Here is a 12297-nt window from a genome sequence, read left to right as displayed (position 1 = left end):
GATGGAATCTTTGGATTTCCTCTTGAAAAATTAGCCAGGCTGAACATTATTTATTTTTTCGTTCGTTTGATCGTCATAATCAGTGGAAGATCGCCCACTGGGAAAACGGGTTTCTTAACAAAGTGGAGAAGCCAGAGCAGAGCACGTGGTTGGTCAATTACTGGTTATTATGTCCATTATTCGCATGCAACCAACAATCAACCAATGTTTCTCTATTTCATAATTTCGTCGACGTTTATTGCGAAAAATTTTGGACTTAAATTCCCGGTACATTTAATTCATACCTGCGATGTGAAGGTACTCTGAGGGCGCCGATTTTGTCATCCAAAAATCTCCGCATTGCGTACCTATCAAGTGCCTGATCACGTCCCCCACATATGCTGCTGTAGTTCATATACGCTGATACGGCAACGCCCAGCCGCTCCTTTCCACCCCTATTTAAAAGAGCCATTAGATTTCAAATGGAAATGAGACAGTTCTCAATTGAAGTCTGTAATTATATTTTGCTGGTCATAATTAAGCAATTGTAAAATCACCTGGCGTGAAGCACAACGACACGATTAGGCGCTTCATTCAGCCAGGAATCCAGCTCCTTGCAGAGAGCACACAATCTCTCCAGGCTTGGTGCTAAACCATGGGGCCAGCCACATTCTCTTGTATTTGATTCGTGACGTCCCGGAGTCGACAGATTAAATATCTGAAACGTGTTTTGAAGAATCAGATAATGAGGCAATTGAAGTGGTTCGCGTGGGGAAAGGGAAAATGCCACCCTCATTAGGAGATGAACATGAAGTTGACAAGATTAATGTACTATGAAGTGAGAATTTCACGGTTCAAAAATTTGCTTTTCTCGTCACGATAGGGAACAACGAGTCAAACTATTAGACGAAGTCACAAACTGTTGATTTTTTTTAGACGAAATAGTGTTTTAATATAGATATAGTTTCAAAAAATTAAAAGATTACAGGAACAGTCACGCGTTTGTGTTCTCAACTAATTTTTGTGATTGACGTGACGAGAGTATCAGTTTACTCTCACATTACGAGACGACAATGTGACAAGATTAACTCATTATGAAGAGATTCTAGATGAGAAAAAGAAATAAAATACTCGAGGTAACAAAACGCGTTAAAATTTTGGCTGTAACATCACCCCGACATAAACTTATTAAACCGCTAAAATGATTTTAGAATAATTAGATAGTGAGAGATGAACGGACGGTGAAAATTTTGATCGCAATTAACATCGTGACCTGACCATATTAAACATCTAAAACAAGCTATGAATAATCAGATAGGGATAGAATTCAAGTGCTTCACGTGGCGAAAGTGGAAATCGCCTTTCTCATTAAGAGATGAACACGAAGTTGACAAGATTAACTCACTCACCATGTAATTATCAGCATGTTTACCCCGAAGCAAATTGGTCGCGTGTTCGAGGACACCCTGGCTATCATCTCTGTACCACAGGGCAATAATTCGTTCAGTGACGTAGCACAACTCCATGACCTCACTGACTCTTGCCGATTTGCCGGTTGTCGTGATACTCGCATCGGCTCCAACACCCGGTGTTCTAGATGATGATGAAGATACTTTGTGCACCTGTTAAAAGGAATATTAATTGAATAAAACTGGCAGAACGGAGATGATAATTTGAGATACTAAGTAACCAGGGAAGTGAAATTCATTTATAATCGAGGGAATTTTTACTCGGTTCGGGGTTAATTAAGATAACCTTGGTGTACGTGGGCGCGTAGAAAATTCTGATGAGTTGGATCTTCCGCATATTGAGGCGGGTCTCACCCGGAGGGCGCCCACTCGATATCAAATAACCCTGTAATTCGTGTCTAACGAGCACCACCGTTACATCTCGAGGTGAAAATAAATCCCCAGAGGGTTGAACTGCTGATGCCACCGCCGAATGCTCAACATTCAGGTGGATAACATCTGGAGGCAACTGACATCGCCTGAATATGCCTCACCTCTCGATAGTCCCGAGTAGGGAGGACTTGAATCCTGATTGGCTTCTGTTCTCCACTCAGTCAGGTTCATTTGGAATGGCGTGCAAATCGAGTCAACGATGTAGAACAGGTGATTTTTCGTTTCCTGTCGTTGGCTATTCTTCTTGGTAATTCCGTCACGGCGGAATTGATGTACAAACGTGTGTCAGGTGTAGAGGCTCTGGCAAGTCGTCATTCTGGTTAAGGCAACATGCATGAATTGTAGATTTGCCAACTGATGAAATCAGTCTCTTGTCAAGACCTCAGCATCACTCAAGGTCTATGGGTGATTTTTGCATGGATAACAGACCGTTGGGAATGGCTAAGACATTCCGTCTAATCCAGTCTCCCTTGATAGTTCAGATTTCAAGTTTATTTCAAAATCATTCGGTGCGATATTTGAATAAAAAAGTTCCAGCCATTTTCCACATAATTGCCCCATAATGGTGCATTAATATCCACTGGGTCCCTTATCTAGACGGTATCTTTTCCAGAAAGTTTGCTGAAGTCAGCTCGATTCAATAATTTGGCATTTTATGAAATTTCCTGCGTCGTTTCAAGTTCTCTAGAATATTTATAGATTTCTGTAGATTTGATGAAGCAACTCATTGCGTTTTCATGATCAAAAACTCATCCAGTGAATATTTATTTCCATAAAGAACACATGGAGACCCGATGATCCAGATCTCATAACGGTAGGTAGACACTCGCAATTCAGAGTAATTCAGGGCAATTCGCGTCATGTCTTGGGGGCAAGTCAAGATTTCTTATCTCGTCTCGTATCATCCGCTGGGTAGATACGGGGGTGGCACGAGATTCACACAACTTGAGAGGCTAACGTAAGTCGACGTAATAGCAATTTCACACGTAAAGCGTAACGGTAGAATGGATTTATGACTGTGCAGCACTTTTTGCGAGTACGAGAAGAAAATTTTTCATTGCATATGGGGCCCGGTAATACCGAAGCTCTTCGGGGACACACAGCAACTCACAGCAGCGTTATAGCATCATAAATGGTTATTTTTAGGGAGTGCTGCTGTGCAGCTTCCCGTGTAGAAACGATTTTCAGAATTGTTTTTTTTTTTTCGTTGGATGGAAACAACTTTTGAATATTTTATTATGCGCAGTGGTTTCAAGAATCGTTAAATTTTCGATCTGCGGTGGTGGATGGTATTAGTCGTGGGGCTTTTCACACGTAACACAATGAGCATTCTTGCATTTTAATCGTTGTTAATTGTTACGTGTCGTAAAAGTAAATAAATGGAATTGTGTTGATGTTGTTGACGAGGGGAAGAGTATTTATTTGATTTGAGGACGTGAATTCTTGCGCATTTACAAAGGGGCTCTTTGTCACCTTCATGTTGTCAAGGATATGCCGACATTACGACACTTTTATTGTCCCAAAATGGGAAATTTCATTCGCGCCTCTGTTTACGATTCGCCATTGTTGAATTCAGTGAATGCAAGATTTGGAAAATCAGTGATATCGTTACCATAATTGTTCATCGCGCAATTTTTTTAATTTTACGACCAAATTTCGTAGATTAAGATTATTTTAATCAATATCATTGATAATTGACGATGAATTCTAGGAAATCAGTGCTGTCTCACAGGAAAAAAAATTGTACTTTTAAGAATGTTTAAAAAATCAAATGAAATCAAAATATAAATTTGAAAAATATATGGAATTGGTTGATATACTATTTTTTAACGGAGAAAAGCTGGAAACTGGGAAATGTTTGGTTTCTGTGAATACGAAATTGTTTCTAATGGAATTCCACCAACAGTTTGTACCTATACTACTCCTCCCTCCCCCATTTGAGAGTGTTTTACCGCAAGCCATTGAGGACGAATAGTTTTCGCGTTTGAAATGTAAATACACCGTCCAATAGCGTGTTTTCTCACGGAATAAATGAAGCTAGCGTGGCGGCCAGCGGCTTGCTGACGTAACGAGCGAGGCCGAGAAGATACGTACATGGAAGTTAAGAATAACGACTAGCAAAGTGAAGCAAAGAGTGCATGGAGATCCTCACCGAGTTGCTTGTTTCAATATTAAATATTTGGTGAAGAAATTTACGGAATAAATGGTGCTGGCTTATCAGTTGTGCGATAAACCTCACCAACACTCTCCAATGTATCTCCATGCTTCAGCACGTAAATTGTATATTTCTTAAATGGGAGTTATTAATGTAATTTACCACATGTTTAACGATGGGTTTCGGCGTGACGCGAGGCTGATCGTAGCTTCCATTGTGCTGAAACAGAAATAATTGAGCAAATATTAATTCAGGGGAAGTTTGACGTAAATATTGAGAAAAATAACTTAATCCGTCAATTAATGAGTTGAAGATGAGATGACTGTGAGGTAATGTGTTTGAGTGGAGGGGTAATTGCGCAGTTTTCTTTGGTTTCATAAAATTAATTTTTTTTTTACATTTTTACGGACTTTGTTGTGGTTTCAGGTTTTTCCTCATATGAATAATGTTGGTGCGAGGATTTTACTACTCCGTGAAAGTTCATATCTTGACAGTTCAGATTTAACTAAAAATACCGCGACATCCCAAGAATACATCTATCTATCATCTGCTTCCTAATTATGATTAAATTTTCTTGAGTAATATCAATGAAATTGACCAAAATACAATGAAAACATAAAATACGTTCACTTCATTAAATTTCCAATCCATTTCACCGATGTCATGTCTATAACTTTAAATATTTCCGACTTTCTCTGAAGTTTTTCAAAGTCTACAAAATTTCTAATCGCGTAAGAAAAATTCAACTCCCCAAAGTTGGAAAATTGCTTCAATCTCCCGTACTGATCCCTCCTCGATCGATGTATTTCCCGTACATCTAGTTTTTCTCATAAATATTCTAATTTGAAAATTCAAAAAAGGATCGAAGCGGGCAGTGGGTGGGAATAAGATCGCGCACGTGCGTCACACGCACCTCGCGTTCAATGTGAAGTGCCGTATGCCAAACAGTGAAGGCGATACGATGCAGAAGTGTCTCAGTCTCTTCGTTCAATGCTACCTCATCGTCCTGATGTAAAAACCGATGATTCCTGTTGTTGTTGGGATCATGTCCTCCGTACCGGCAGCAACGGGCACGTAGCCAAGCCCGGGACGGGGAGTTGCCGCTGGAATTTGTCATTTGCCTCGTATCACTGAAAATCCGTTTTAATTCTCTCCCCTTTGCGTTCGTGTCCCGGAATTCCCCTGCACACTGACGTGGAAAACGTGACGATGGGATACGTCAAAGTGCGCAAATAATTCTATGGCACAGGCCTTCGCCTTTCACCGTTAATCCCCGGGGTATCTTAATCGGCCGGGAGGGGAGACTAATTCAGGTGCCCGTGAGATTTTATACCTGGCGGCACGCGTGTCACTCGCCCACGTTGATATGCCACTTGGGTGGCACTAAAAATGAATTTTCTACTCGATATCATGTCCATATTTTTATTTTATTTCTTTTATCACACGTTAATTAATCATTTTAGCAAATTATTTTCCTGAATTGTTTCATTAAATTGTTCTGTTGTACTGATTAATTGAATTGTCTCGTTCAATAATTTCATTGAGTTGGGAGATTTATTTATTTCCCGCCCGCACAATTAAACTGACACGTCAAGGATTATCCGAGAAAGGACCTCCCGACCTGGGTCAACCGGGGGCCGAGAGACCAACGACTGCGCCGCTCAGGCACAGGGTAGTGCCGCGCCCGGTCCGATGCGGCTGGATACAGGGATGATTTCCCCCTCCTCAATTTCATCCTGGTCCTTTCTGCATGGGATAGCCGATAAGTGGAAGAGAGAGAGAGAGTCACCATAAGGATACGTTACCCTGACAACGGGCGCGCGCGTTCGCGTTTCACGCAGACTCAATTCCAATGTCGCTCTTGCGCCCGCCAAATCCAATTTACCTTTTTGCTGGTTCTTCTTTGGTTTTTAATTGAGGTATAATAGGGACTTTTTTTTTTCTACCATTGGCGGAAGCCCCGGTGACCTTTCGCGGGAATCGCTTATTCATACCATTTTATGATGACTTTTCATGGTTTTTTTTTTTTAAGCGGACGGGGAAAAGTCGTCATGGCCAACTTCTTTTTAATGTCAGCGAATGGGGTAGATGAGGATAAATATTTAGTTTTTATTTCAGTGGGGAGTGAGTAATGAGCCAGTTTTCACAATTTTGCTGATCGTTTTGGTGAGTAGCTCGCTCTTGAATAATATTTAGAGTTGTTTCGCTTTAACCTACGTCTGCCTGATTAAATCATTAAATTTTTTCTAACGTTTTAACGCGAACTGTATAACTTATAATTTATTCAGTTGAAGTAAAATGTATTTCCTTCAAATCAGAATTTATCAAATTAATCCCTGATTACATTCACATAAACTATTCAATCCCTCACAATAATGTAATTGGATAAAAGTGTCCATTTGTATGCCAACAGTAAAAATTGTCAAGTGATTCATCACAGCAATAGTAAGCCCATTTAAATAGTGAGATAGAGCCTTGCAATTCATTAACTCTTAGAAACATTAACTCCAGAATATTTCCCATTACCACAGCACCATAATTCCCAGTACCTCATAATTACAAATTAAAAATCATCACGCTCGTAGCTAATTTACGCGCCATTCACTCGTGATATTTTCGCTTCACTCGGATCATTCAATTTCAATTGGTTATGATCTAATTGTGATATTGCCGCAAGACGGCTCAATGACTCGCCGCAAAAATCGCCCCGAGGTATATTATGTAAGTGTACACCATTTGTACGAGACTTTTCGCGCTAATGTGCAAACAATAATCGTCATGATCTCACAGGAAGTGGTGAGACATTAGTGTCAGTCTCATCGATATAAATAAAACGATATTCCATGTTTCGTCGACATGACTTAGTGTTTTTACTGATTACGTTCGTCAAAATAATAATCAGTGATTATTTTTTTTTTCGTGAAAACTGAAGGAGGTTTCCAAGGAGATAAAAGAGACCGCGCCTTTATCTCAGATATTCGCTATTAAGAGAGAGTAGAGTCACTTCTGTTAATGAAGACGATAAAAATTGCGTTATGCCGATAAAATGATAATTACGCGAGGCGATATCTACTGTTGAAACATCGACGGAAATAATTTACCAATTTTATAAAAATGATTATTAATACCTCATTTAAGAGTGACCGATCCCCTCGTGACCTCAATATTTTTTCTCAGATTTATGAGACAAGCACTCGTAATTGAATGAATTTGTGAAAATTGAAAGGGAGTGTTCTTTAATAACGAGAGTGAAGGACACCAGTGGAACTGTTAATTTTCGTGGTATTTCAATGGGTGACTATCTACCATCAACAATAATGCGAATAAAACGGTGGCTGGTGATGCCAGATGGCTGAAATGTCGAGTTGTATCTGGGGAACTTATTTAGAAATGACTGCTGATCGTTTTTATATCTCGTTCCGGTTTTTTTCATGGCTGTGGATAACAAGATTCCACTGGTGTTGACACGGGTATTCTTATGAATACGTCATGAGGAAGATGTCAGTGGTGACATTGAGAAGTAGAAGAATTCATTTTAATCAGACTTGCTTTTTTTTTTCATTCGCGATATAACTGACTTAAATTATCAAATTTTCATGTTGAACTTGCAGCGAAAAATGTTTTAGTGTTTAAGGTCATATTTGTGGGTTTTGGGGATTGTTGTAACTGAATTTATCGCTTCGACGGTACAGTGATAAAACACAATGAAGAATGGAAATATAGAACATTTTTGAGTGATGAGGTAAATTGCAAAAATGTGTCCAAACATTTGGCAGGAAACAATCGAAGATATCGAACTCTATCTAATCCTTACACACGTCATCGAGTGTGGAAAATTCTACCAATGCAATAATTTAAAATGGATGAATGATTTTTTAAAAATCTGTTCAAGATTGTTAATATTTCTATAATTTTTTGGAAAACCCTCAAGTCCAGATTTGAAAATCTAAAGAGATGAAATTTTTATTGCAACATTTATCGTCAGACCTACCTATTCAATTCCTCAGATTCATATGTGACATGTAAGATGTGCAATATTCGAGGTATAAAGCTTTTGTTGACACTTACTTCCTGGATTCTCAGATTTCATCTACTCATTTCTTTTTCCAAGTGAACCCGACCCCGTTGACCCCATTGAAGGATATAATAGCCCCCTTCCTACTTTCAAAAATTTTCGGCCGAATTTCCCAGGGAAAAATTGCAGTGAATTTAAAGAAAAAAAAAAGTCAATGAATTTTCCAACTTGACTGAAAATTTGAGTAAATCTCGAAAAGCCCACAATTTGTATTTTCAAGTGACGAAGTTTCAAATTTCTAAAGACAACTGACAACATCGACAATTCAGATGGTGTTGTTGCACATGAAAATTGTGAGAGCACATTTTGAAAACCGCAATCACAGGTATATAATATACAGACAAACTCACCAGATTATGGTATATCCGTACATCCATCGATATCATGATTTAAACAAATGTTCCAGTTTCTGGAGCATCCGGCCACATTGCACAAGCATTCACTCAAGATATTCAACGAAATCCTCGAGATTTCGAAATCAGATTTATCACAACTTCCGCTTATCAAAGGGGATGCATTACCGTGATGGGGTTAGACGCTGGAATAAAAGGCACCGCACGAGTGCCGGGTAGAATCGTAGGTGGCGGGTGTTTTAGAAGTCAGTGAGGGACTCCAACAGAAAAACAAGGGGGGGAAATACCGGGGATTGTGATCGCGCGCATGCGTCGTGCCCTCTTCCTCTTTTATATCCAAGCGAAACACTGGGTTCTCCATTACTTCTTTTATCCTTTTTCCATCGCCATTTCTTCGTCTCACTTATTTTGCTATTCCATTTCGACGTTTAACATCTTCGGGTGAGTCTTTTTCACCGGGTCTTTTGCGATCTGCTGACAGTTTGTTAATCGAGACGGATGGTTATGTCCCTGACGTAGGCGAAATCGTGACGAAAATGTCGAATTGCCGCTTTTGTCGGGGGGAATAGAAAATTCATGGCATTTGGAGTTGTGACTTTACGAGTACATCGGAGATTTCTCGTGTGAGGAAATTCCATTGAATTTTGCGATTGTCGTTTCTTCATTATTACAATAGAGCGTGAGAACATTTACACTAGTAAATAAACCATCTGGCTTATTAAGCAAGAGTGGAATTTTTGAAAATAATAATCTGCACCCTCTCGCCCCCATGTGTAACCGGTTTTCTTCCCTCATTTGTACCCGCCACGTGCGATCTCCAAACCCCGGGTGTTGTTCACCAGAGCCGTGTCCTTGATCCTCCATAACGCGAATCAGACTGGCCATATCAATTGATAAAATTCTCGTCGAAATTTCATGAATATTCATTGGGACATTTTGCGTATCCTCAAGCTGTCTACCAGCGCGACCATCAAAACAAGAAATAAACCACTTGATTTGTGAACAGTTGGAATTGGCAAGGGCATTCGTAAATTTTTCTGAGCCACTTAAACGCGCCTGTCAATACCCATGGAATTGCATTTCCAGAGTGGATGCAGCAGCAGTGAGTGCAACGATGACAAATTGTCTCGTTCTACCGGGGCGAGGCACTCCAGTGGGTGGAAAGGAGTTTTTTTAAAAATGAATAAGCGATCTGCTCGTAGATCATCCGAAGAAAGAAGCTCTTATACTTCTGCCTATTGACGAGTCGACGGTTGTTTATTACCACATGTATATTCCCTCGATTTTTCAACTCTCTGTTTCCTCCACTTCGATTCCACCAGCTGGAAAGTAACTGTGTAATCTCAGCGATGAGCGATTGACGTTGTATCAACAACGGCTGGATTTTACATTCAGCCGGAAGTGGGGAAGCATGATGTCCTGGTAGCTCCCTGAACACCAGATACACTTAACCAGAGGAAATTCAAACATTCACAGATCCTGTTTTTATATCTCACTGAAAAAAACAACAATTGTCCTATTTTTCAATATTTTTGAAGTGTACATTGCCATATCGTAGATGATTCTGAGTATTTCAAGCTGCGCAGTTGTATCTAATCTACCTGCAATAACCGCGGAAAAGCCGACGTTTTATGTCACCACACGTGAAGTCTTTTTACAACTTCATTGGCGGAAAAATAAATCGGAGTTGGGTCGGTGTCCTCGATTTTTTATGGGTTAAAATGTTGATATTTCCGACGATGAAAATTCCCGGTGAGGCAGAGAAATATTTTGCCGGTGGGATTTATTTTACCACCCTCTCCCCTAATATTCAAGTGTTTGTCATAAAAATTGGCAAACCCTATGTGAAGATTTGAAATTAAATGAGGTAAAACACCTGCAAAAAACTTTTTTAATTTTTCTCCTGTAATTTTCGTATTTTACCGAGTTCTCCGAAAAACGAAGAAGAAGTAATAAAAAAAAGAGCTGGAGGGAATGGATGTGACTGGAGATGCATTTTCTACCGAGTAAAAGTTGGCTTCTTGAAAATTAGAGGGCTCGTCAGGGGGATAAGGGGGAGAGAGGGGGAACTTTAAATTGGAGGCCGCACACCACCCAGTAGCCTCCGCAAATTACCCCTTTTCCACATCTCCAATTTCCACGAGCGGAAATAAGTGAAAAAAAAAAATAATGTGTTGAGACTCATTCGTTACCTCAGCGGTTAATTCATCTTGAGAGCTGATATAACTTCATCGATATCGTTATCACTGGAATTATAACTCATACCCAGAGATACCAACAAACTGACCACCCATTGCATTGTCTATCTCTATCGTCCCTCAACACAAAACCCGGAAGTCAATGCGATTACATTTCTTATCGATGAAACTGGACAAGTATTACTGTACACCGGGTGCGTCGAGTTGCGCGTTATCTCCAATACTCTCGATGATGGGAAGACAAACGTGACGGTTGACCTACATGAAATAGTCGGACTTTTGATGTCACTGAGGGAAGGGAACGATTGCTGGAAGTGCAAAAAGGCGCGGCAAGGGTTGTATATACAGAGTGACGTTAATACTGCGGTAAAATGTAGATCAAACCACGCCTGTAATTATTACTTATTCCACGTGTTGGCGGGTGTTGTATGTAGGTGATGACAATGGATGAAAAATCAATTGGGAAGACCGAAGTTCAATAGAAGACGTTTTTCATGGCTGAATGGGGCTTAGACTTTCACATAAAAATGAAGTGTTTTGTTTATTGGAAAAGGGGACGAGGCCAGTTACTATGTACCATTGAATGGTGGTGATAAATGTGAGGAGATGTGTGCTGATGATAAGGAGATGACGTTAGTTTGGTGATGATTGATTTTGAGAGCGAATTTCGACTTTGTCACTCAATTTCTGAATTATGTTTAATTATGACACACAGAACATCAATAAAACCATTGAAGATTATAATATTTTAGGGCTCTTGAAGTAATAAATGACTCGATAGGAAAATTAAGGTATAATTTGTTGAACAAAACGGACGAAAGAAAAATAAAAAAAACACTTTCTTCTTATCTGATCTCGCATAAGTATTAAAATACGAATGACTTGAGAAAAAGGGAAATAGAAAGTGTTTTGGTCAGACATTTCTTTTCATCAATCGCTTCGTCACAATATCGCAGATGACATCGAAACGATATTTCCGAAGGATTATCTGGTCGATTGCTCTGCTAGCTGATGAAAATTTTATGAAATATCCAAGAGCATTGCAAAGCAACAATCTCCAATGACAAAAATCAGGGTAAAGTCAACGAAAAGGGAGAAATCAGGGAAAAAATTGAAAAAACTCACTGTAATTTGTGCACTGCTGGTGATGCTGGGGCTCGGGCTCGGTGTTGTATTTGGCGAAGAGGTCTCTCCACCACTCAGACTAACTGGTGAACCGATGGGATTACCAACCGACGGAAACGCCCTTGCTGGATCAGCTTGCCACTGCTTATGAATTTGCTGTGACGTATCTCGAAATCTTGCACCCTGGAACATAAATTAAAAACCTATAAAACACACTGGAGATCCATCAAACGTTGAGTAAAGGGTAAAAGGAAAATACGAGTGAGTTCACGGACCCCAAAGGTCGAAAGGCGGCTCGCGTGCCAACGTACAATCCACTCAGGGGGGGGGGGGCGACAAACCGCTCGCACACACCGATATAATTGGAATTATGCAACCACAAGAGCTGTGTAATAACAATTAGCACGGTGCACTGTTAAACATCAGTTTACAGTCACTTTTCTACGTAACATTTGAGTATTTATATCCTGTTAATAGTATCTCAATTCAATATTTCGTATTTGTATTCACA

At 39.8% G+C, this 12297-nt stretch overlaps 1 protein-coding gene across 20 annotated transcripts in view; it reads right to left on the bottom strand.

Annotated features, from left to right (window-relative positions):
* LOC135162645 (tensin-1) overlaps positions 1-12297 on the bottom strand; it is a 76922-nt gene that overhangs the window by 20121 nt on the left and 44504 nt on the right. For 16 of the 20 annotated variants that reach the window (XM_064121296.1, XM_064121309.1, XM_064121299.1 and 13 more), the window contains 5 exons: positions 11787-11969; positions 4198-4254; positions 1389-1601; positions 537-697; positions 285-434 (listed from right to left, as the gene is read on the bottom strand). In XM_064121296.1, the coding sequence (XP_063977366.1) occupies positions 285-434; positions 537-697; positions 1389-1601; positions 4198-4254; positions 11787-11969 (764 nt within the window). Of the gene's footprint in view, positions 1-284; positions 435-536; positions 698-1388; positions 1602-1734; positions 1971-4197; positions 4255-5032; positions 5139-8460; positions 9177-11786; positions 11970-12297 lie in introns of those variants that run through there. The other 4 variants (XM_064121312.1, XM_064121313.1, XM_064121297.1 and 1 more) reach the window with 4 other exon arrangements.

The sequence above is a fragment of the Diachasmimorpha longicaudata genome, chromosome 5 (assembly GCF_034640455.1).
Source record: "Diachasmimorpha longicaudata isolate KC_UGA_2023 chromosome 5, iyDiaLong2, whole genome shotgun sequence".
Lineage (NCBI taxonomy): Eukaryota > Metazoa > Arthropoda > Insecta > Hymenoptera > Braconidae > Diachasmimorpha > Diachasmimorpha longicaudata.
Note: the sequence above shows the minus strand (reverse complement) of the source record. Positions and strands in the feature narration are given on the sequence as shown.